Source organism: Tripterygium wilfordii, chromosome 23, assembly GCF_013401445.1.
Source record: "Tripterygium wilfordii isolate XIE 37 chromosome 23, ASM1340144v1, whole genome shotgun sequence".
In the NCBI taxonomy this organism is placed as follows: Eukaryota; Viridiplantae; Streptophyta; class Magnoliopsida; order Celastrales; family Celastraceae; genus Tripterygium; species Tripterygium wilfordii.
The window spans coordinates 4,811,194-4,837,751 of NC_052254.1; the positions used below are offsets into that span (position 1 = coordinate 4,811,194).

Sequence of the window (26,558 nt, forward strand, 5' to 3'; positions counted from 1 at the left end):
TATAAGAGAATTCCTTGATATATATATATATATAGTTAATCTTGTCGTTTAAACATATGGAACACATCCTCTCAAAAAAAAAAAACATGAGTAACACATGCATGCATTAATAATGTTGGGGCCAGATCGACCTGTATTGCATAATTGGGTTCTTTAACAGACTAATTAAGTTAGTTAATTAGGAATCTAACGCTTAGCCAAATTGGTTTAAGAAGGAGTATTCCCTCCTTAGAGATCATGAGTACAATTTCTATCGATAGGGTCACTCCCTGGGTAAGGCAACTAAATCAAAGGCTTTGGACAACATGCCGCCTTAGAGCATCCACAATGGCTCTTGTATAATGACCCTCTATCCTATTTTACCGTTTGAAACACCAAAAAATTCAAAAAAGATTGCCACAGCAGTCCCTGCATTTTGCAGGAGCAGCCCCGTTATTTTGCCAAAACGCTACAGTGCTCCTCTATCTCTAGCGAAGCACTGTAGCTCTTGTAAACAATTTTTTAGTATTAAATAATAGGAGACATGGCCCACTTGTAATTCTATCCAATCATATATTCCTATTTTGTCAAAAATAGACTTGTTTTTAGTCTAATAAACAACTTTTTTTTATATTTATATTTCCTATTTAATCGGATAAACCTTAAAACAAATAACAAATTTTTATTAGATTAACTTAAAATTACTTAAAAGTTACACTTTTCTAATAAAATAATTAAAATATAATGTAAAGAGTACAAACTACAATTCACTATAAATATTCCATAAATGCTCGATAAGATCACTTTGGAGCTGAGAATGAACTTGTCTATCTCTGATTTGAAAATGTTGATCTATGAAATCCTGAAGTTCATATGCATGGTCTTCTGGCACTTCTATTGGTGGAGGACTTTCATCGATTTGATCATATATGAAGGACATATTTGGTTGAAGGTGTAGATGTCGCTCGTCTTCAACGATCATGTTGTGCAATATGACACATGCAAGCATAATCTATTTAAGTGTTTCTGTCTCAAAGTAACGAGCAGGTCCACGTACAATTGCGAATCGAGATTGTAGCACTCCAAATGCACGTTCCACATCTTTTCTGACACCTTCTTGACACCTTGCAAAATGTTTGGTCTTCATAGTTTGTGGTAGCGGGATCGATTTCACGAACGTAGCCCAGGAAGGATATATACCATCAGCTAGGTAGTATCCCATTGTATAGTTATGACCATTGATTGAATAATTAACTATAGGGGCACGCCCTTGAGTTAGTTCAGAAAAAACATGGGATCGTTCTAACACATTGATGTCGTTATGGGACCCTGGTAGTCCAAAAAATGCATGCCATATCCATAGATCATATGATGCAACGACTTCTAAAATAATTGTTGGTTCATGACAATGTCCAGTGTACATACCTTTCCAAGCAGTCGGACAATTCTTCCACTTCCAATGCATACAATCTATACTTCCTAGCATCCCAGGAAATCCACGAGTTTTGTTTAATGCTAGTAGTAGTTCAATATCATTGCTGTTGGGAGACCTCAAATACTCAGGACCAAAGATAGAAATATCTGCTTTTGCAAAATATTTCACACTCTCAATAGCAGTACTTTCTGAAATTCTTACATATTCATCCATGAAATCTGCAGCAACTCCGGAAGAAAGAATCCTCAACGCTGCAGTTATCTTTTGAAGAGAAGATAACCCCAGTCTACCGGCTGCATCTCTTCGTTGTTGAAAATATGGTTCATGCATTTCTATTGCGGATTGAATGCGAAGAAATAGAGCTCGATTCATGCGAAATCTCCTTCTAAACATAGCATCATTATAGACTGGTGATTTTGCAAAATAATCGTTAAAAATGCGTTCATGACCTTGCAGTCGATTACGATTAATGACCGAACGTTGTCGATGAGAACCGGTACGTGATGTTGATCCTCGCTCGAATCGTTTTCTTTCATACTCCAAAAATAAAAGATCTTCAAACTCATCCTCAGAGGACGAGTTTGAGGATGAATCATCATAAATTTTTTGTATACGCTTGAAAAGAGAATTCATTGCGAAAATATAATATAATGAAGAAGAGTTGGGAGAGTTGTAAATGAAGTTATGAGATACTAGTTCTTTTATAGTAAAAGTATGTGACCGTTGAAAAGTAACGTTTGAAATTTTGACCATTAGAATATGCCACTAGAATATTATGATCCTTTAGAATATGCTTTGGAATATTTTGATCCTTTACAATATGCCATTAGAATATTCTAGGCCATTCAAATATTTGTAAATATAGCCGTTTGATATATGACCGTTGGAATTTTGAGTGTTGAGAATATAGCCGTTCAAGTAAACTTTTAGACTAAATTGAAAAAATCAAAAATTTCTGGTAAAATATATATTTAATATATTATTTTATTTTAAAAATGATATTGTCAAAAATATATTTGTTATTGTATAATGTAATTGATAAAAATTAAACATAAAAGATTTTAAAAGTGATTGGAGAAATGAATATTTTAAGTTATAGAAGATGGTTTAGAGGAGCTGCTGTGGAGTGCTGTTGAATTGTGATTCTGTAAAACTGTAAAATGACTCATTTTACTGTATTTTAGAGAATCTGTTAAGAGGAGCTGCTGTGGATGCTCTTAGGACACTAAATTTTTTTAGTACCTAATCCATTAGTTTAGTCTAAAATCTACATTACACTACAAGTCCAACAAAAAATAAACTTTGACTTCCTTTCTCCCTCTTCTCTTCCTCACCGGAGATCGTAAATATTGTCTCACTTTGTGTTTTTTTTTGCCCAAAGTGACTAAGGCCGACCCTACCTATCGAGCCCGTACATGCTTTCATATGCGTGCACGACATGCTTGAATTGGAGAATTTTAATTATTTGCAAGAATAGTTTAAGGAAGAGTTTAACTTGCAACAAGAATTATACTCGTCTTATATATGCATACAATTTACAAACAAGAAGTAGTTTGTGGGTCTTGGGCCTATCAATTAATTTATCCAGTCTCTCAGAATCTTTGGGCCCTTTCTATGCACCGTGTTCATCGTATTGGGCCTTAAATTTGAGCCCTATTTAGCCTGCATCCTGTTGTTACAACTTACAACCAAAGGAGAATTAATTCCTCCTTTGTTGTGGCCCATCCCTCGCATTCGTTCACGTTTTGGCCCAATAATAATTTTGCTTTTCTTTATTAATTTTCTTCAGCAGAAGATTTTCTCCAAAGCATAACAAAGATTTTTAGTTTTTTATTTTCCTAAAATAAGGTAACTAAGTGCTTATGACTTATCAACAAGAGCTGGCTCGGTTGATAATCGGGTGGGTTAAACATATGTGTGCTCAAGGTTCGATTTCAATGAGAAACATATTTATCATCGGTATTTTAAAAAAAGAAGTTCTTATGACTTCGTAAAAGTACATAAATAATTTATCAAAATTTCAAATATTTTTATAAATATAGGTATATTATTAATGTATTAATTGTTTTGCAATAAAAAGTGAAAGATTTTAAAAATACATTTATTGGCAGATGAAAGATTTAATTTGGTTCTATACATTGCAATGACCCATAAATCATGCCACCCAAATAGTGTAGAAGAGTTGAATTTATGTGAGACTTCTACTTTTATAATTGTTAGAATTCTAGCCAAACTATTCTAAACATGTGTAGCTTCACTGTTATTGCTGACTTCAGAAAATAAGGAGAAAAAAAAGAAGAAGGTAAGATATGTCGGTAAGATATGGAGAATTTATGAGGTAATTAATTGAGAGGAATAAAAATTATTGATGTCTAAAACATATAAATCCAAAGTAATATTTCTTTTTAAGCTCTTTTACTGATTTGGTGAGTGGAAATTTGATGGTGTCACCAATTAAGAGAGTTATGGGTCACAATATCCCAGCAGTCTTTTCAAGCTAATCTTTTGCAGTAATTAGGTCAACCACAATATGGAAGTTTGGTGGCTAATGCTTATGTAACTAAACTTCCTCAAATAAGGCAATCTTCTATATATTTAATTGATCTACTACTCTCTCTCTCTCTCTCTCTCTCTCTCTCTCTATATATATATATATATATATATATATATACACACTATTATCAATGTATAGTCATATGGGACCAAATGATATATATATATATAGGACTAGTTGTCATATTTACAATAAAACCTGTTAGTAAGATTGAAAATTGTCATATTATCAGAATTGGACGAAATTTGATTGATTGAAGAGGAATAACGTGGTAAGCAAAATTAGTTGTTTTTCTTTTAGCCCCACCCTAATTTTGCGAAATTTCATTTTTCAGAGTCTTAAATGTGACTTTTTATGTTTCAGGAGCATTGTCGTAATTTTATATTTTTATATTTTTCATCTTTTTAGGATTATAGCCAATCCTAATAGTCATTAACTTTGATTTTAAGAAATATATATATATTAAAATCTTAGATCATTTTCTTTCAAATGAGGTGATTCCAGTGTTCCTTGTTTTGATTAAACGTTGATTCGATTTTTCTTATTGTTTCCGCCTGGATCAATATATATGAACTTTGAATAGTATGGGTAGGGCTTCAATTTGACTCAACCCAAATGGCACATCTATAATGTTTATACATGTACCATACAGTTTGTAATTGAAGCATTAAATTTGAGCCAAGAAAAAAAAGGAGGAAATGGTACCTTAAACCCTGAACATAACATGACACATGTTGGATCAACATCCGTGCATGTCATCTTAAGTTGGGTTAGTTAGTTACAGCCATACATGGTACTGCTTCTATAAAAGTGCACCTATATATGTCGGTCCAATTCACCTGCCTTGACTTGGTAACCATCACCTCCTCCATGTTAATTATAAAGGATGATCTGATCAGAACCTACCCTTTGAATTGTGATTGCCAAACCTCATCCTTACTATTTACTACCACACAAAGTCAAAACCATATTTTATACTTATTATTTGTTAAGCAAACAATTTGGTCAAACTCAATCTTTCATATGCTTTTTGAATAACAAAATTATGGGAGCGTGGCCTTGAGCTAGTCCAGAGCGTGAATATCTCGAATGAATTTGGTCAAAACTCTCTCACCAACTTGGTCTACTTAATTTCACCTTCTTCATCTTATCTCTCCCAGTTTCTTACTAGTAAATTTAATCTTTTTTGTTTGGTAACAAGGTAATTGTATGTTAAAGACATGCTAACCATGTTCTTCCAATAGGGTTGGATTCTCTCTAAGAGGCGAACCTACACAGATCTTTCTTGGTCTTACCTGATAGGCATAGTTTTGTGGTCTTTAATTGCATCAAATTTTTGGGATATATATATGGACTCTTGGGTAAATTGCAGGACATCAATTTTCCCTTATTTTAAAGTCCCAGCATTTAGTATAGCTTTTTTTTTTTTTTTTTTTTTTTTTAACTGAAGACAGAGAATAAGACGCTGTACTTTGGAAAGAACAAAACAGTATTACCATGTAATTATACAAGATAGGATTTTGTATATATATTGAATCATTGAACATTAATTTTGTTGGTGGCCAATCCTTGTATGAGCATTCAATCAATCAATGATTAATTTAACATCCGAGCTCCTAATTGGAGTGGTTAAAATGGTGGGTATCACCTTGGTGACCAAAGTTCGAATGTCCCTCCCCGTTTCAAGAAAATCAATGATTAATTTGTACATAACTTTGTTAAAATGCATTGGGTTACCAAAATTAAAGCTTTTATGTTGGTTAATTAATTTGTACATCATTTTTGTTTGAAATGTGAATAAAACTTTAAATAATATATAATATTATTTGGAAACAAGTCTGGCTTCACGCGTTTTTCCACAACTGTATGTGTAATCTAATTGCATCTTGAGTTGACAGCTTTAGAGAAGCTCCATTTATGTAAAAACAGATTACAAGATATAGAGATAGAGAGAGAATTAATAATTAATAATTATTCTATAATTATAATTAAATAGGGCATATAAGGTTAAAAGAAATGGATGTATATGATTATAACAGCACACACATAACACAAAGTTAGGTAATAACAAGAAAAAAACAATGGACTCCATTGAGCCGGTTGTAGTCGGCCACTCAAATCAAATTAATTTATACATTTTGTTTTGTACATTTAATTTAATTTAATAGCCGGCTATAATAATAAAAATATTCCCAACTCACACACTTAATTCCAAGTTCCAACTCCATCTTTCATCCTTTAAAATCCTCTTCATTGTAGGACCTAATTTTATTATCTCTCTCATCGATCATTTTCTCTATCTACTGTTCTTCTTACAAAAGAAAAAAAAAAGAAAAAGAACCCAAGTATTTTTCATGGCCAAGTTATCACAGAAGAACCAGAGAAATATCAACAGCAACAAGAAGAAGAGCACAAGTAGTGATAACAATAACAATGGTGTTACAGCAACAACAACTACAACTGCTACTAGCAATGGTGTTACAAAGGTGAAGAGAACAAGGAGGAGTGTACCAAGAGACTCTCCTCCTCAACGTAGCTCGATTTATCGCGGCGTTACCAGGTGATTATTATCAACTAATTAACTCATCTTCTTTTCCGTTTTAATGTTTGATTTACATGTGTTTTTTGTTCTTTATTTTGTTTCTCCAATGTGGGATTTTGTGGTTTCAGACACCGCTGGACAGGCCGGTATGAAGCTCACTTGTGGGACAAGAATTGCTGGAATGAGTCACAGAACAAGAAAGGAAGACAAGGTTTGTCGATCTGTTATGTTATCTCATTATACATTACATATTGTTTGTTTCTTAATGGAATTTTTGAAACGATAATGTTGTTGATGATTTGAAACTTTTGATCGTTTCCGGTGGTGGTGGCCGGTGGTTCGATCCAATAATGTATGCAGTCTACCTTGGTAGGTTAATTTCATGGATTAATACTATTTTGAGTTAAATTAATGATTTAGTAGGTTTAGTTTTTGATTGTGATGGAATGCCTTTTCAGGCGCTTATGATGATGAAGATGCAGCTGCCCATGCTTATGACTTAGCAGCCCTTAAATATTGGGGCCCAGAAACCATACTTAACTTTCCGGTAATTAATTATAAACATATACATACATATATATATATATATATGTTTTTTAATTGATCATAATCATATGATTATATGACTAATATTTACTAAATTTTCTCAAAAAATAAAGTTATCGACATATGAAGAAGCATTGAAAGAAATGGACGGTCAATCTAGAGAAGAATATATTGGATCATTGAGAAGGTGAGAAGAATATAATCCAAGTTTAATTAAAACTTAATTGATATTAGGGATATTCATGGATTTTAAATTAATGTTCAATATTATTGACTTGATTAATTTGCAGGAAAAGTAGCGGATTTTCTCGAGGGGTTTCAAAATATAGAGGTGTTGCAAGGTATATATATATATATATATATATATATATATATACCTACATTACTCTTCTCTCTCTCTTTAAAAAAATAATTAAGGAAACTTTTTTGGTGACTTCAATGAAATTAATTAGAGGTTAAATCAATGTTAATCCTATATTTCTAATTTAGCTAGCTAGAGCTGTCAATTAGTTTTAAAAATTAATAATATGTCATTTTCTCTCAACAATAAAAAAGATGCAAACATAAATTCATATCACATCGGACACGTACCAAAAAGTTCAACATTTTCTGAAAAATCTAGACCACCCCGTTTTTCTATTTTTTCTTCTTTACTTCAAGTAGTTAGCCACATTTTTAATCCAAAATTACAAATTCAAAATTAATTTCAATGATACAGACATCATCACAATGGTAGATGGGAAGCTCGGATCGGTAGGGTATTCGGCAACAAATACCTCTATCTTGGGACATACGGTATGTATAATTCATCTTTGATTAGCATACTAATCATATATATATATATATATACATATATATATGTATGTATACATATATATATGTATGTATATATATATATATATGTATGTATATATATATATATGTATGTATGTATATGTATGTATTAGAACATGACACTATTGTATCTTCTTACAATCTCAAAATGCCCATTATGCTTTAATTTTTTTTTTTTGGCAACAATTGGAGTTGAGTAGGTTAGTAGGGAGTTGGGCAAACTCCTCCAAACTGTTTTTGAAAAATTATGTTATCTTATATAGTATATGCCAAATCTTTACGCTATATAAATATAATAAATGTTGGACCAAATCACAATCAATTTAGATAGGATGGTCCACCAAACCTCAACCATTACTCCCCAACAGTCCAACATTAGTGTTAACCCACAATTTTCAACTTCTAGCTACCAATTTTTTCTTCCTGAAAATTGATTGTCACTTTAATTAATTAATTAATTAATTTTTACTTGTTTTGTTGTGTTTGAAGCAACACAAGAAGAAGCTGCCACTGCATACGATATGGCGGCGATTGAATACCGTGGATTAAATGCCGTCACCAATTTTGACCTTAGTCGGTACATCAAGTGGCTTAAACCCAATCAAAACAACACAAGCACTACCACCGCCACCGCCACCGACAATAACATCGTCGATCCAAATCATCAGTCGAGCCCTAACCTTAACCTTAACATGGAAGCTCAATTGACTCCAAACCCTAATCAAGAACAGCTAGGTCTAACCTTTCTTGAAAGCCAAGAAACCTACAACAATACTTTGGGTGACCCCACCTTGAGTCAGTCGCGCCATGCATCTGCCACGTCAGCCCTAGGTCTTCTTCTCCAGTCGTCAAAGTTTAAGGAAATGATGGAGATGACCTCTGCTACAGAAGGGCCGGAGACAACTCTGGAATTGGAGCCGCCGAAATGTAGGTTCCCTGAGGACATACAGACGTATTTTGAGTGTCAGGATTTGACTAGTTATGGAGACGGAGAAGAATTCTTGTTTGGGGATCTCAATTCATATGTTCCACCGATGTTTCAGTGCGATTTCGAACCTTAAAATTGAGGTAACACACTATATATCTGGATGGAGAATTGGCGTACGTAGCTTGGACTTTGATTAATATTCATATATTTGTTATAAGTAACATAAATTAGATTTTTTTTTTTGTGAATAGAAGACCAAAAATGGTCACTGAATGGCTCGGTGATGATAGAGGAGTATAGAGTATAGACTCATTTAAGTTTGATTGAAGTATTAATTTCTTAGTTAATTATAAAACAAAGGAAGAAATCTAGGAAAAGAAAATTATTTTGAAATGTGGAAAAATATTTTCCATCGTAACTATTAGCTGTTGTTGCTTTAGTTCATTTCTTTGTAGATGAAAAACCAAGAAAAAAGAAGGAATAAGGTCATGTATTTGTTTATTTTTCCATTATCAATAAGATGTAACCTGCATTTTGTTACAATCAATAATAAATCTTTCTTTCAAAGTTTATCTTCTCCTTCTTGCTCGCTCCTTTATCTACATTATCTATCCATACATTTCGACAATGGCTCAAACTCGAAACCACTCTCTACTGGATCAATCTTAGCTAAATTCAGTCAAAGCTGCCGTCAATGAACCCGATTTGGACCAGAAACCGCCGTCCTTGAGCAGCGGTGACTGCATTGATGAAATTAGGATTCTTACGCGCAGGGGATGCACACGGAATAGGGGCAAGATGGGGTCCGATGAGATGAGCTTGGAGGATCATGTAAGGGCTTGGGTCGAGAAAAAGAAGGAATCTGAAGTTTAAAATTTGGGTTTTCACCCGTTAATTGGGATATGACGTTTGAATTTAAGCAATGTAATTAGCTAAGTAAAAACGCATTTCGGTAATGACATCCAATTTTAATGCTAGTGATCATAGAGTGTTTCTGTATCGAATGGGGGTGCCTCCGGTGAAATATACAGACAGTGGAATCAATGATCGTCATACCTTTTTTTTGAAATAAAAAACAATGTGAGTCCCACACAAAAACATATCTGACGGCTACAGTGAAAATTATAGGGACTGCTTGCAATTTCCACTACTGATACCCTTAACTAGCTTATGTATTGATACTCTCCTGAGAGTTTTTAAGGATTGAGGTAAAATTAAGTTGACTTTTTGCAGCTTGTTTAGAAATGTTAAAGACTTAGGTGTAAGCTACAAATATCGATCATTTATAAGTAAAAATCTAATTCCTCCCCATGACAAATTAATTATTGCTCAAAACGTAACCTATTTCTGCTAGCAAGTTGCTTTATTTGCGAACATCAACCACAATGGTGATGCATCCACAAACAAAGGGGGAAAATAACATATCAACCAAAATCAACTAAACCCACCAATAACAGATTGGCCGACTATAGGCCCGATAAGAAGAAATAGAGTTGTTGAAGTAGAGGAAAACTGACTAGATGGAAAGCTGACAAAGTGATTTCTGATTTTTAGTTTGGGTTTTATGACTTTCGATTTTGATTTTAGTCTAGATTTTTGGGCTTTTGAATGTCTTCTTATTGAGTACTTAAGGGTTCAAAAGTTTTTTTGAAATGTTTTTAAAATTTTTTTTTATTTTGATCGGCTTTATAATCTAACGTTATAATTTTTATTCAAATTTGACATGAAAAGTGCATGACAATTCTGGATCGTTGAATATAAATCAAAAAAATTACCAACAATTCTAGATTGTTAAATGTAAATAAAAAACATTACCTATGTTTTTCATGCTGAATTTGATTTTTTTTTTTTGAACAATAAGGGTAACAGAGCCCGACACGCAAAGTAGAGGGACATGGATAATCCGAAAAATTGTAGAAAGGCTTGTTTAAAAGTTTTCTGAGGTATATAGATTTTTTTTCAAACTTATCCCAAACTCATTTGCAGTTTTATCAGTTGAATAACTGTCATTAGTGTCGGTCTAATCCACATCTGTCCTAATAACACGCCCAACTGTTCAACGGCTACTTTTTTGTCTTTTTTTTTTTTTTGAGTTTTGTTGTTCCGCTTCATAACTGATCGTTTCTTCCCTGGTCGTTTCTTCTTGCATAACTGCAAAAGAGACACAATCTTTCCCGCCCAATGGCGTCCCTCTTCTTCTTCCTATATATACATCCGTACATGGATTATCTACGGATCATAATCTTTCGAGTTTGCAAAAATGGCAGACCCTGCTAATCTCTCTGCGCCGTCCTCTTCTCTTCCTCCGGATGATCTCCCTAACTCAAAGTCGCCGCCCTCCGCTGCCCAAGCAGACTCGAACTTAGTTGAAATTCCGACGAATAACGCAGATGGGGACCAGTTGCTGCAGTCTCCAAGAGAGAATGTAAGCAATGAAAGTGATGTTCGGGGTTTTGGGCGCGGCCGAGGTCTACGTAAGAAGGGTTTGAAAATGGAAGACCACGTGAGGGTTTGGACTGAGAGGAAGATGGAATCAGGGGTCCCCGAATCCCAATGTGTCCTTCCGTTCCTTGTTGGGTCCAGTAAAATGGTAGTTCCATTGGAGAAGATTGTGAATCTATTAATACTTCTGAAAATTGGTAGTTTGATTAATAACTGATTCTCATACCTTGACATATATCACATTTTGCCATATTGATTTAGGGTGATTGTGTCGTCTGCAACCGCTGTATATGTCCTGGAGAAGAGGTCGTATGCTCGGTTCGTGGTTGTGGAGGAATTTGTCACCCATTATGTGCTGCGGAGGAAATGAAAACCTCGAATCAGAATTCCTTCAAGTGCCCGCACCACGTAAGTTTGGTGAAATTGATTCTATTTTTTTCTCAATTTATAATTATTATCGTTGATATGTAAGGTTGCTCACATATAATATATAATGGGACATAATATTATGGAAACAGGCATGCTTTCTTTGCAAGCAGAAGCCAGATTGGAGGTGCACACAATGTTCAATGGCGTCACATGATAAATGTGCATGCTGGCCTGAAAAATTTGTTCATCAAGAAAACCAACCTGAACAAGCAATTTGTTGGCGGCATCCTAAGAATTGGCGGCAAGCTAATCAGGTCTACTTGTTTCTTTTCATCAATGGTGTCTCCTTCTTAATCAAATTTTTGTGTAGTTTTTACATTTCAGTGGATAAAATCTGAAATTATGACAGCAGTTTTCGCCTGATGATTTTACTTATGGTTGCATTTTAAGTTCCCCGCGAATTTTTGTGTTTGTATGTAATTGTTTGTCGGAGCACTTCCATCGCGGATGGTTGCTTCCAGATCAAGTTCATATCCATAATTTGCTCACAAGACTAACATTTTTGTTGAATGAGCAGCATATGGCCGCGACATCAGATATAGAGGTAAGATTTCTCGTAAAATCTGTTTACGACATTTTCTAGTATCTTTATGAAAATTTGTTAAAGCTCAAGGCTAACTGTTTTCCCTGCCTCGTGCTTAGGAAACATTCTCTCGGTTGCCACTTCCCTATGTCGACGAGGAGTTCAAGATCGATCTGTCATGGAAGGAACTGATCGAGAAGGAGGGGGTAGGGCCATCACCGTATGTGCCCATCAAGCGCAGTATCCTATACTTGTTATCTGCACAAGGCCAGACATCACTCTGCCTATCGAAAACTCATTCAGACCAGAAAATTTTTCCATACAAATATGTCGAAAAAGTATAGTGTATCTTTGACTTCATGAGATAGGGAACCACTGTCAATGTGGCAGAAACAATTCTATAATCACTAGTTTCTGCTAATCACATGTATTCATATTATCATCCTTGACCTTAACTCGAGTAATTAGATATTTACCTGGTCAAGAAGAAGCGAGAAGCTCGTGACAAAGATAATGGATGCGTAGATTGTGATTCTTCATGTTCGGGGCGCTGTGATTGCAGGTATTTTGCTGTACTTCCTACATTCTTAATTAAGATGGAGTGAACCATGGATTTGAAGGATGATTTTATCTTTAATCTAATAGGATTCAATGCTTAAGTTGTTCGAAGTCTTGCCATTGCGGCCCAGAGTCTTGCACCAACAGACCATTTCGCAACGAGAAAAAGATGAGTCTTGTCAAAGTGAGAGCTTAGATTAAAGATCACATCATTTAATTTAAGATCAAGAAAGAAAATTTTGATATTCACAGCATTATTTCACTAATTGTAGGGCATTTTGATTTTTCATTTTCAGACGGAACTCTGTGGTTGGGGAGTAGAGGCAGCAGAGCCACTTAACAAGGGTGATTTTATAATCGAGTACGTAGGAGAAGGTATTTTTTCTTACAGAAGTAAATATTTTATATATATATATGCTGTGTTGAGTCAACTATTTGATGTTCGTAATTGTCTGTTACAGTCATTGATGATGCCTTATGTGAAAAAAGGCTATGGGACATGAAACACAAAGGCGCCCAAAATTTTTACCTGTTTGCAATCGGGAAGGACTTGACGATCGATGCAACGTTCAAAGGGAATGCATCTCGTTTCATTAATCACAGCTGCGCGCCTAATTGCGTCATGGAAAAGTGGTTAGTATGACTAGCAATATTACTGGTTTTAGACAGACAATGTGGGTGGGGGATATTAATTCTGCTGCTTCATTTTACTTTCTTCAGGCAAGTTGATGGGGAGACTCGTATCGGTGTGTTTGCTGCTAGATCAATTAAAGTTGGAGAACAATTGACCTGTAATTACAGGCAAGTTATATTTCTTTGTATTCTCACATTGCCTTACAATAAACAATGAGCATATATGTATAAATTATACAGCAGTTATATATATATATATGTTTGTACTTTATGGTGTTCTTTTTATAGATTTGAGCTGTATGGAGAAGAAATGCAGTGCCATTGTGGTGCCCCAAATTGTAATGGCTATTTGGGGGCCAAAAGAAAAGCTGAGAAGATAGATCTTCTTCCTCCATGGGGTTCGAAACGACAGAGATCGTAAGCTACTTGCTCGCCTGCTGTAAATGTATCTACAAACTGGGCAAGTTAGGCCAGTAGTATATTCATGTTATCCAGGGTCAATAGGTGGTATTGTATATTATTGTAGCAGTCAGAATTGTACAACGGGGAAAAGACTTTGAATAGATTTTCTTTCATGTACTTTAAAAATTCTTTTGCTCGGTATATTCAATATGGTCAATAAATTTCTATTGAGCAGTTTCATAGGTTTATCTAGTATACATTAATAGTAGTATAATACAAATGAATTTGTTTGATCCGGATTAAACCAAGTTATATGTCTGAAATTCGGGTGCAAACACAAAATTTTAGTCCAATTTAAAACTGAGTGGGTTCCAAAAATAGAAATCTTATCCGAACTCTAAACCGGGATTGGATTTTGTCTGGTTTTTGACAAACATTGGGTTTTGTCAATACTTGTCCGGATTAAATCAATTCGGGTTTGGTCAATTAAGTACATTCAAAATCCAATCCAGGTTAGGATCTGAACATGTAAATATTTCATAAACACGTGTTGTTATTCGAATCGGAATCAACCTAGAGCCGATTCAAGGGTATATCAATTGTTTGCAAAATTAGTCTTATTTTCTTCAAAGCAATCGATTTTACCAAAATAGAACATATGTGAGTATTTGTTGTCATAGGAGACATGAAAAAAAAACGATCAACATTATTTGTATCCCATTTTTTATTAAGTACACCCCACTCTAGTATGTTTTTAAAGGGTTAATGTGGTGTACTTAGTAAAAAAACGGGGTGTAAATAATGTTCATAAAAAAAAACAACTATATTAAAAGTTGTGGCACTCTAAATTATTTCCAAATTTAGGGTCCCACAGTATTATTCATATTTGAAAACAAACATTCCAATTTATTCCAGTTTCTATTCTAGTAATTAACTATAGACATGTAGTGATACTGCATACCTACATCCATCAAGACGTTGTATGAATTCTCCCTCTCCCTCTCTCCCTTCCCTCTCTCCCTCTCTCTCTCTATGTGCGGGCTCATAGATATATGGATTAATTAATTAGCAATAGGTCACTCAAGGAAGCTTATGCAAAATTTGGTGAATGCAATGCAAAATGGCACTAAAAGCAATGAATATCAAATAAGATGCAAGAAAAGTCAAAATAACCGAATGATTCAGTAGCATGAAAAGATTATATCCAAACAAAGAAGGGTTTTTAGAAAATAATTAATTAAAAACTCTAACCTCTAATCATTCTCAATGAATGTTCAATTCTCATGTTCAAAGTAATATCACAAACACACACAATTATGTAGAATGAAATTGTGTGATATCAAACAATCATGCAAGTGCAATAGAGATTGGGCATATGGATACGGTCAGGCTTATTGATCTACAATGAAAGTTTAGGATTAGTAACCTAATCTTGTGGATTAATATTTATCTTTGAGACTCGACTTTGTTAACACCCTAGTTCCGCACTCAAATATCAATTTATCATAAATCTACTATACTCATTCCGTAAATTCTACAATAACTAACAATCAACTCACACAATTGATGACTATGCAAGTAGCTCAAGCTATTAGGGAAATCATGTATTGGGTGTCAAAGACTTCCATACAAACATGCTAAATTGGATTTCTAGACAATTGATGAATGTTTAATTAGAACACAACATATCATATATTATGAATTAGTATTCCCCATTGGGCTTAGCCTAATCGTCGAACTATATATATTCGCACTCTACATAAAGAAATCACAACAATAACTTACTCATTTACAATCACAAAATCACAAGAGAAAAATCAAAACTACGATTCTATCCACATATCTTGAACAGTCGAATATCACATCCACCAATCCGGATTAGAGACTGTAGATAAATTATATGCTCTGTTGATAAATATTTTTTATGCTATGCAGATAAATTATATACTATGTAGATAAATGATATGTAATGTAAATAAATTCATATGTAGTGCAGATAAATTAAATTTATATTGAGATTTTTTCATCTCAGAATATGTTGATGACTGATCTTGTTTAAAATAATTTTTCACACTGATTTAGGATGTATTTTTTTTTTTCAAAATTCGTCATGTATTTTGAGAGATAAATTATTTTGAAATTTCATTTAAGAAAAGAAAAAAAGACAAACCTAAAGAAGTCATGTGTGTTTAGAAAATATGGGAGAAGATGTGCCGATACTTAACTCCATAATTTTTTTAAATGACGAGGCGCATGCAAGTAATTCAGTGAGTTTTATCCTTGTTAATAAAATTTTTTTGGTTGTCATTATTGGTAATTGCCAATAATTCTCTCATGCGGACTTAAAATTGGAGTCTGAAATTTAATTTATGTATATAGTTTATGATGTTGTTACTCTTGTATAAATTCCCAAATTAAACCAATTTTAATTCATAGAAGATTCTAATTGTGGGTGCCTTATTACATTATCATTTGAATCTTTATATAGTCACATTGATCATGAGATGGTAAATACAAATATTATATTTGTCAACACAATATTTAAATTGAAGTTTCAACACTTGTATGCTTATGGTGGAGCCAAGAATATTTAGATCCCTATAAGATATGCTAATTAATTGTAGGTGCCTTATTGCCTTTTCATTTGAATCTCTTTATACGGTCACATTGAGCATGAGTTGATAAATGCAAATATTATATTTGCTAATACAATATTTAAATTTTATTAAGTTTCAACACTTGTATGCGTATGGTGGAGCTAAGAATATTTAGATCCTTAAATCAGAACCCACTTGTGATCTCTAGAAAACTATGCATCTAATGCCGGATTGAGCAGAATCTTACTACCTGTGGAAGTTCTCTCAACCATGTATATCTTTTGATACCTATGCTTGATTCCAATTCGAATTCAATATACGTAGGCTAGTGATCTACATGGCTGAATAGGTTCCATTTATGTTTCTGTTAGAGCAATGTAGATCTGTCGGTCTGTGCGACGGCTTGTTAGTGGGTGGTGGTATGCTAGCAGGTGCGTAGATAGTTGGACTACTTTATGCTGTAGCCCCCTCCCCAAAATTAGATTGAAATTGAAAATATGACTTCTAGTTAGATATTTATATCTGATTTTATATTGTACATGATATTTAATTAATTTTCGTCAATTTTAATATGTATTTAAATTAAAATTTTGGGTTATTTTATGAGATCAAACATCAAGATGAATGTTTATTCATAATAGGCTTGGAAAAGAAAATTTGGAGCCATGCCAAAATTTTTCGAGCGAATCAAATACTATTGTTTTAATGTCAGCCCACACCATTATCAATTATAGGCTTCATGCCTATTCGCTAGTGGGTCTTCGTGTATTGGGCTTCGGCCCAGGATTTACTTTGTTGACAGGTGAAAAATTTCCGTGTGCACAAGCTTGCTAGCCCAAGGTTTAACTTACTCAGTTGTTCGAAAGATATGTTGGGCTAGGTGGTTTCTCGGTTATTCAGAAAATAAAAATAAAAAAAAAGTAATGTGGATCGACCCAGATAATATGTAAAACGATTAGCAATTTAGCAGAGATGAGTTACCTTTCGCATGGTATCAGAACTTCGGCCAAACCACAAGATTCTGGGTTTGAGATGCAACTCCTATTGTCTATGATGAAAAGATACAAGTAGGCAAACGGTATATGGAAAGTTAATACAACGAACAATTAATGTGAAATGGAATCGATGCTTTCATTAGATTCTGAGGTAGTTACACTATCCAACTTCTAATTGGTTATGACATGTCTGTGTAAGAATAGGGTTCCAATATATATTCCCATTGTTGCAATTCTAAATGATGCATTCACATCTAACATAATCACATTCAGATATGATTCAGATATGCCATGCCGTCATGCAAAATTAATTCTTTGTATTATATGTATTGATTCTTTTAAGGATAGACCCGCATATCAAAATAATACAGTACGGATGAGTAATTCTTGCTGTTCGAATCTACAATCAAAGAATATTCGAAAGGGGCCACCAGTAATCTGTGACATGAGCAAATGTTGATAATCGAGAATATTGGACACTAGTGGGGTGCCAACCATTTGGTCTCTGACGATCAAGTAATGATGTTCCAGACGATGAAAAGAACGGAGTGATTGTGTATGAACTTGGATGGTGTTTAGCTTGTAAATATGTAGTGCAAATAGTCAATGATCAATCAGAATTGCTTGTAAAATCTGAGAGAAAAGTTGGCTAGGAAGGGAGAAGAAGATAATCTCTTTCCATGGTGAAAGATTTTTGGCTTATATAGCGTCCTTGAAGAGAGACACGTCCTCCAACTATACCGAAAAATGGTCAAAGTAATCGTTAGAGAGACAAGCGATTTGTGGCAAGAGAGGGTCAGTAATAGGTCTATTACTTGGTTTGACGAAAGGGATAGGACTAGTTTCGTGCGTCAGAAGTGAGGTCTGACACAACGGGTTTGATGGAAAAATATTTGGGATGAAGAATTTTACTGTCAAAGACGGGATTGGTGTACGTATCGAGATTGACTTTAAGGGTGTACGAGGGTAGGATGAATGTTAATCGATCAAAAGGTTAAAGGTGGAGTTCAATGTCTAAGGATGGAAGGTAATTGGGACCAAAATTGAAGTGATAGGAAGTTCAGCGTCAAGGTGATGGGAAGGTCGGAGTCAAGGAAATGAAAAGTCGGAGTCGTGAGACGTAATAAGGACGCAATTATGAGAAGGATTTGGATAAATAAACCCTCCTATTTTAAACCCCTTCCCCTAAATTGTCATGTCATGTCCCCTCTTTTTCTTTTTCTTTTTCTTTTTTTTTTGAGTATATGTCATGTCTCATCTCTCTCTCTCTCTCTCTCTCACACACACACACACACACATATATATATACAGGAATTCTCCTATGTGGACCAAGTTTGTGGATCAAAATCCAATGGTTGTAATCAATCACAACATAAGTGGGGGCCACACATTTATTATGGGACCTATCACATCTATGGTTGAAAAACAAGTCCACAAACTTGGTCCACACTTTTGGTCCACATAGGAGAATTTCTGTATATATATATTACGTACATATATATATATAGATATATACATATACATTTATTAATTTAAATGCTTTGATTTTGATTAATATGTTTGGTTTTTTTAATTATTATTTTTCTTTTTAATTTTTGTGTAAAGAAAAGAGAAATTATATTTTTTTTGATATTAATTTCATAATTTTGTAAGACATAGACAATAATTTATTCAAGCACATGAATAAAAGTTTCGGATGAAGATTTGATGAATCCATATGAGTGCATGTATGTATCTAATCGTTCCGTATATGGAGTCGCCCATGCAGCTGCACAAGTATGCCTACAATGAACCCATTCAGGTGTGATGAGAGGCATTGAATAATTCTTTGTCAAACCAACTTTGACGTAGTGATTACCATTTACGTGCCCTATAGCGATGGCAACACGCTGATAGGGTGATGGAGGAGCTGTACGTAGTGGTAGATATGTCCAACTCTCTACATGATGAAGAACATGCAATATCACATTATTAGCAAAAGCAATCAATAAACCCATGTCTGGCATTGTCATCCAGTGCTCAAATGGTGCTGCAACATCATCTCGAAAAAAGTTCAGTGCGTGTTCAACACTGTATGCCCTCTCTTCACCGCCAAGTATTTCAACATATTGTTTCCAAAATGCGTCCAACTCTGCCATCAGGTTATACCGAACATTGGGCCATTCATTTTTCCCATGGCCAAGACACACAGCTATCGATCGAAAGCCGTAATTTCCATCAGTTTTTACATCTTGTACGTCCCTAATGTAAGGATGCAGTATAGCTGAAAACTGATCAATATAGGATCGTAAAGAGTAGTTTTCCTTTCTTAACATCGAACTTCCCTGTGTAGAGAGAGACTGAGTATTGTAAATTGAGGAGCAACTGTGTCTCTCTAGTTCATAAGATTGGAAAAAATCGTACTAAAAAACTTCGATTCGGGGCGTCCGGATGAGGAACTGTGTCTGTGAGGCTCCCGAGGCTAAACAAAATCACTCCCATCAATGACGTATGTTGTTGGATTGTTACGAGTGTTGGTGGCTACCTTTTTCTTTGTGGATGGACGCCTTCTAGTGTTGGTCTTCACAGCCGGTTCACGAAGAGAAGTTGTTGAAGGTCTGAATATTTCCCTCAATTTCCTTAGCCAACTAACTTTTACATGTATTGGCTGCTGGTTAAAATGTTCTGTGAACATTTGTACATCAGCGTTACAGTCGATGTCATCCTCTTTAATCGACTGACATTGCATTAGATCAAGCTTTCTCCAAAATTTATCAATGGCATCAAGCAGTACAGACCTTCGCTCACGTACATGGCTTGTTCGTGAGCACACGGTAGTCCATAGCTCCTACGAAGGTGACATCCGCATTTGTAAGCAATCTGTCCAACATCTTTTGATCGCTCAAACTCAATCAACATCAAATTCAAAGCCTCGATTGAAACAAAACCACATAAATCCCGAAGGTATGATATATTGAATCGGTGTTGGATGATGGTTCGACTTCTCTCAATGCTAGCTTTGATAGCTATGTCCTGAGACAAGATAATCTGATGAATCCACAACATGGATCTCTCCAAGTCTGACTGTGACGAGTACAAATAGCTTTTCAGCTTAGCATGCTGACTCTCGACCCTATTAGTTGTGTGGTTCCCGAAATGCAGATATCTATCGGTCCAGGCAGATACAAACATCTCTTTATATGGTGTCAGCCACACATCTTTCAGATATTTCATCACTGCCGGAAACTTTTGTAAGACTACTTGAAGGCGTGCCATACTACTCATGTACGCGTTTTCATTTTCAGACTCGATCACCGTAGTCCACATGCGGTAAAATGCATTCCAAACTCTATTGTCTTGCACTGATGGCTTGCATTTGGTTAAAATACTTTGATAGATGTGCCATCTACAGACTAGTTTTGAATCCTCGGGAAATACATGAGCACAGGCTTTCATCAGCTCCAACTCTCTATCCGTAACGATAACTCGTGAGCTAGTGCATCCATGCATTACAGATTGCAAACATTCCAAAGCCCAAGTATAACTGGGCTCTTTTTCCGAGTGTAAATATACGAACGCTATGCAAAAAGTCTGACTAGTTGAGGTAACACCAACAATTTCAAGGAGAGGCAACCCATACCTGTTGGTCTGATATGTCGCATCCATCAATAATACATGTGGGAATGCACGCAATCGATCTAGCGAGCCAGGATGTGCGAAGAACAAATCTTCGAGCTCATTGGTTGCATGGTTTGCTCGATAATCGAAAAAGTATTCTTGGTCGTTGAGGAATGAGAACATGTTGGGTCTAAATTAACCTTACTAGCAAGTGTACTAGTCGGCGACTACAGCACAATGATAAGCAAGGGTCGAATCCACAGGGACGGTGTTATGTTTAATCCAAATGTATATTTGTATGTATATATGGACAATGCAATCAAAAGTAAAATTCAACTCAAGATTGTTTGGTTTGGTAATTCAACTAAAACAAGCAAAGAGCAAAGTGTTTTTGGTATTTTCTTAGAATTAGGATGCAACTAATGCAAATGAGATGATTTAACAAATATGAGATGAACACCAAGGCTTCGGAATCCCCCTTGGGAAATGACTTGGAATGACATAAATTCACACACATATTTGCTAATTCGGGCATAACGAATCCGTACCTAAGTCGGTTTTAGCGCACTTAAGCCAAATCTCCCTAAAATCGATTACTAGCCATCTTATTGGTCTAGGTCGGATATTCCTAAATACATTCTAGCCATCTTATTGGTCTAAACATGCATAGGAATTTATGGAGTTCTATGGAGATTAGGATTCATACAAAATTGTCACCTAATTAAAGGGAGACACATTCATAATCAAGTGTTTCAAGAAGCATAATCTACTTGACATATTATTGTCTAAGCAAATTCTCCAAACAATTTCATCCAAAAACCTAAAGTGTTGGCCAATCACCACAAGCATGAAGAAATTGCAATCAAACATAGAAACACAAGATTTATACCCAAATCAACTCATATATATGTAAATCAAGTCATAAACAAAGTCATCAAACCCAAGGCTTCATCCTAGCCTTGGCACAAGAGATTTAGTTACACATAATGAGAGAAAAACACAAAAGGAGAGATGAGAAAATCATGAATAAACCCAATTAGTTGAGTAGATCCAAGTTGAGCTGAAGAATCTCTCCTCCTAGCTCCAAGAATCGCCTTCCCCCTCTGGTTTCGCTCCCCAGAAAATCAGTTCTAGGTTAAAAAGTCCCCGCAGCTCGGACAAATCGCGACTTAAAACATCCCAGAAAATTGCTTTTTGCGCCTAGGCGCGTTGTTTTCACGCCTAGGCGCACCACGCCTAGGCACACGCCTAGGCGCACGCCTAGGCGCAATCCTAGGCGTGCACAACTTCAAATTTAAGTCCAACTCTCTGTACTGGGTGTGTAGGAGTGATCCTGGGCGTGCACAAATTGAGCGCCTAGGCGTGCCACGCCTAGGCGCGTTACCCCTAGGCACATGATTAAAATGACCATAACTTCTCCATATGACCTCAGATTTGCATGATTTTAGATTCAACGGAAAGCTTGAGATGTCTAGTTTCCAATGCCTTTTGTTGCGCTCTATTCCAATAACGTGACAGAAAGTTATGACTATTTGAACACACGAAGGTCGGTGGACATTTTCTTCAATTCAGCCCTTTTTCCGTCGCTTTTCTTCCAAACCGCAATCAACCTATCAAAATACAAATCAACACATAAATACACTCATTATTTATCAAAAGAAAGCTTAAGAGGGGGATATTTCTACCAAAAACAATAGGTATTATCATACCTATCAGAACACAACTTGCATTTGTGATTGACCCGATCTCTCAGAGGTCTTGTGCTTCTTGCGTGCATTATATATGGTTCTGATGGTTCTCACGTTGTTCGGATCTCGCTTTTTCAACTCTGCCAATATATCCCGTGACTTGGCATTTTGTGCAGACATGTCAACCATAATTTGAATTTTAGATTCAGAAAGCCGATCGGGGTATGGATGTCCCTCCATATATAATGCAGGATCATGATTATACTCCGCACACACCACCTACAACATCCAATCATTGTCTAGCTTCATTTTTCTCCCTCTCAATTTGAATGGACATTCTATTTTTTTGGTGCCAGTCTGTTTTGTTGAGGGTTTCTTGCTCTGGTAATTGCCACCGCGACCACATTTGAATTGTAATATGTGTTTTTTACCGAACCCACCAATATCTGATCTATAAATGATGATGATATATCCCAATTTGTGTCCGGTTTGTTGAACCCACTCGATCATCGATTGTCGCGATTTGAACACCTGATAATGTATTAGTTCTTATTAGAAATTTACGAATATTCATTCAACATAACAAAAGAGCTCATATTTTGATTGATTAAAACATTATACCATATTAGTTTCAAATTCACATCTATCGTTAACTTTGATATTATCGACCATCTCGTCCGCATGTTCGTCTTCTTGCTTTATTTCGACTGAGATAAAATCACCCTACGAACAATATAATTTCCACTGAGTATTTACAAAAAAACAACAATATAATTTACATCAGTATATGTATTTACCTGTTTACTTGAACAACTTGACAAGTGATAGTCGAAAATATCACTCAAGTAATCCATATCCACAATAGGTTCACTCTCTTGTTATCTCAAAGACAGACTACTTTGAGGCTCTCTCTCATTTTTCTCTCACACACTACTGCTATCTCTTGCAGCTTCTTAAAATACTCTGCGAACTCTTCTCAATTTATAGATTTCTTACGTATTGCTTGCATTGGCTTTGTTAAACAAAGATTTTAATCAAGACAGATAATATATTCTGTGTTGGCGTGTACATGCAAACATATATGTGTACACATGTACAGACAAAGTATATATTCTCTATCCTATACAGAGAATATATTCTCTGTCTAGACAGAGAATATACAATTGATACCCATATATAATTGATAGATAGATATAATTGAAAAGTTTTATAGATATATATATATAATATATATGTTAACATGACATGATAAAAAAGGGGTCTAAGATAGGAGATTTAAAGTAGGGGGTTTTAATAGTTCTACCCTTATGAGAATCGTATTTGTCAAAGGGTCTTGGGCCCATTAAAAAGGGTAGGCCATTTTTGACCCCTACAATAATCAAAACATGGTCTTGGGTTGATGGGTTTCTCATTAAAGAAAGAGAAAAAAAATATGTATTGATTTTCATTAATTATATTGTGACCTTTTTTGACAGATTTTTGGAGTTCATTGTCAGCATGACTTTATATATATATAAGGTTACATCAGTTAAATTGACTTGCTCATGTACTAACCCTATTTGGGTTAGTCTCAGGAAACAATATTAGGAAAACACAAGATATATATATCTATTCTCCTTTGAGAAAATTCTTGCAAATCTTCTCCCAGCAAATCCGGTCCGGTTCGGCCATCTCCATCCCCAGCTTTGCATTTTCAGCAAAATCTCTCTATAATCATCAAATTCCAATTTATGGCAGAATTAGTACAAATTAATTAATCTAGTTAAAGTTAAAGAAGAAAAAAAAAGAATTTAATTAATTAATTACAGTATTATTATTGACCTGTATGCAGTCATTATTGAGAAGGCGATCGATGAGGTTGAAAAGAATGTCCTTGGTATACTCAGGATGACCTTGAATACCCAAAACATGGTCTCCAATTTTGAACATTTCAACACCAGTTTTGTCTGAAAATGCAATCACTTCAGCTCCCATTGGTACCTCCCAAACCTCATCTTGGTGGCATTCTATGATTGCTAGAGAAGTTGGAACTAATTCTTCACCACTCAACTCACCTTGGAAACTAAATGGTAACAATTCCTTCACTATCCTCACTCTCCTAAGACCAATGTCCCACCCACCATTAGCTTTCCCAACCTTCCCTCCCAGTGCTCTGCACAAAACCTGGAAACAAAACGTTGTTAGATTCACATGAATCATGTGCGTCCATATCAATATTTGGGATAATTGCGATAAAAAATACTGGGATCCTTTAAAAAAAGGGTAGTACCTGGTGACCAAAGCAAATTCCAAGAACTTTCTTCTCCATGGCATCAAGAGTCTGCAAGAGGAAGCAGAGCTTGATGATCCACAAGTCATTGCCATAAGCATCATAAGGGCTACCACTGACAACAAACCCATCATAGTTGTGAAGCTCATTCATGTCAGGGAACTCTCCTTCAACAACCCTAAACAAATCCCATCTCTCTCCTTCTTCCCCAAAAGCTGCAACAAACACATTGAAGTAGCCTCCATACACTTTCTTCACGTACTCAGAGTCCGTTGCTGCTAACAAAAGTGCATATCTTTTCTCTCCAACAGTACTACCAACTACCTTCATATTGTATGAAGCTAAAAGAGAAAGCAAGATCTAGATGGGAAGAGAGTTCTTGTTGTAGAAATGTGAACATGAAATGAGGTTTATATAGAGTTAGCGCCTTAGCTAGCTCATAAGAAAGTCCCGGGCAACACGGGCCGTGTGGACCCTTTTGTGGAATAAAAAGAGAGAGAAACCACATGGAAATAAGGACGTGTTTGGAATTTGAACAACATACAAAAGACTCGCTTTTACAACTTTTCCCCCACTGGAAACACATGCTTGGGATGGCTAATTAACTACTTCTTTCACTGTTAACATATTTTTTTCAATAATACAACCGAGTCACTAGTTTGAGTGATAAAGATAATGTGTATTACCTTGGTTTTTCTTTTCCCGTTTCAAAAAAAGTAATAAAAAATATATATTCTTTTCGACAAGGTATTTTTTTATAATTTTATTTATCAATTTCTGTATATTTACTTTTATTTTTTAAGCAACCCATTTTCATTATTTTATTACAAACGGTTTTTGTTCTGTCTTTTTTTGACTTTCTCGGAAGCAGGACTATAGAGGTAGCTACATTTGCCACCCCACCATTGCCAATATATGGGGTATGTTCATAGTTGCAAAATAAGACTTTTTAATTTGTGGAAATTGAATTTCTTCTTTCTACTTAGGTCAACCAAGGAATTCGGAATTCTAAAATTCTGGTCATGTCCATTTTGTTATTTTTAACTTGAAAAAGGGAAAGAAAGTCCAATATGCAAAAATCTTTTTATTTTATTTAATGGATAACTTGCTAACTTTATTTAATGGATAATTTGGTTATCTTATAATTTTTTATAAAACATGATAAATTATGTCAAAACTCAGTATGTGACCACAAATATATTTTTCCAAGTGAGAATTGAATTTAAGATCTTCCGAACCCATATTATTTGGCTCTAAAGAGATCTACCACTAGATTATCATCCAAATTGTTGTTATGATTTGATGAGATTAGTGCAAGAAATTAACCTTATTTTACATTAAAAGTCACAATCGAGGACATTATTTCATTTGTTGACATATTCTATGTCTAAAAATACCAACAAGCTAGCTATCACATAAATTAATATACACCGTGTACACACAGTCACACAAACATATTATATATATCTATATATTGTGGACCGAGAGTGGCACTAGAAAGAAAAGATTAACATGCAAAAAATGAGAAATATAATTGCGGACAAAACCGTGAAATGTACAGAGGGGGGTGACATGGGGATGGGGCTCACCAAGAATCAACTGTTAAA

The 26,558-nt window shown here is 35.0% G+C and overlaps 5 protein-coding genes across 5 annotated transcripts; 2 read left to right on the plus strand and 3 right to left on the minus strand.

Annotated features, from left to right (window-relative positions):
- Window positions 1-991: 991 nt before the first annotated feature.
- Window positions 992-2,047, minus strand: LOC119992703. The gene has a single exon (XM_038839497.1). The coding sequence runs from the start codon at window positions 2,045-2,047 to the stop codon at window positions 992-994; it is 1,056 nt and encodes a 351-aa protein (XP_038695425.1).
- A 4,275-nt stretch (window positions 2,048-6,322) lies between these two features.
- On the plus strand, window positions 6,323-9,270 carry LOC119992704 (AP2-like ethylene-responsive transcription factor At1g16060). The gene is made up of 8 exons (XM_038839498.1): window positions 6,323-6,528; window positions 6,639-6,721; window positions 6,871-6,879; window positions 6,969-7,057; window positions 7,170-7,243; window positions 7,347-7,397; window positions 7,775-7,851; window positions 8,380-9,270. The coding sequence occupies exons 1-8, from the start codon at window positions 6,323-6,325 to the stop codon at window positions 8,949-8,951; spliced, it is 1,161 nt and encodes a 386-aa protein (XP_038695426.1). The 3' UTR covers window positions 8,952-9,270.
- A 1,808-nt stretch (window positions 9,271-11,078) lies between these two features.
- LOC119992705 (histone-lysine N-methyltransferase ASHR3-like) lies at window positions 11,079-13,824 on the plus strand. Its single transcript, XM_038839499.1, has 11 exons — window positions 11,079-11,408; window positions 11,522-11,668; window positions 11,779-11,943; window positions 12,207-12,233; window positions 12,332-12,452; window positions 12,681-12,774; window positions 12,858-12,954; window positions 13,067-13,145; window positions 13,232-13,403; window positions 13,491-13,571; window positions 13,692-13,824. The coding sequence occupies exons 1-11, from the start codon at window positions 11,079-11,081 to the stop codon at window positions 13,822-13,824; spliced, it is 1,446 nt and encodes a 481-aa protein (XP_038695427.1).
- Window positions 13,825-14,287: 463 nt separating this feature from the next.
- LOC119992706 (protein FAR1-RELATED SEQUENCE 5-like) lies at window positions 14,288-21,177 on the minus strand. The gene is made up of 5 exons (XM_038839500.1): window positions 20,175-21,177; window positions 19,922-20,061; window positions 17,772-17,835; window positions 17,384-17,450; window positions 14,288-14,378 (listed from the first exon to the last, which is right to left on the minus strand). The coding sequence occupies exons 1-5, from the start codon at window positions 21,175-21,177 to the stop codon at window positions 14,288-14,290; spliced, it is 1,365 nt and encodes a 454-aa protein (XP_038695428.1).
- A 2,921-nt stretch (window positions 21,178-24,098) lies between these two features.
- On the minus strand, window positions 24,099-25,340 carry LOC119993286 (gamma-glutamyl peptidase 3-like). Its single transcript, XM_038840341.1, has 3 exons — window positions 24,952-25,340; window positions 24,504-24,845; window positions 24,099-24,389 (listed from the first exon to the last, which is right to left on the minus strand). The coding sequence occupies exons 1-3, from the start codon at window positions 25,279-25,281 to the stop codon at window positions 24,291-24,293; spliced, it is 771 nt and encodes a 256-aa protein (XP_038696269.1). The 5' UTR covers window positions 25,282-25,340; the 3' UTR covers window positions 24,099-24,290.
- Between the last annotated feature and the right edge of the window lie 1,218 nt (window positions 25,341-26,558).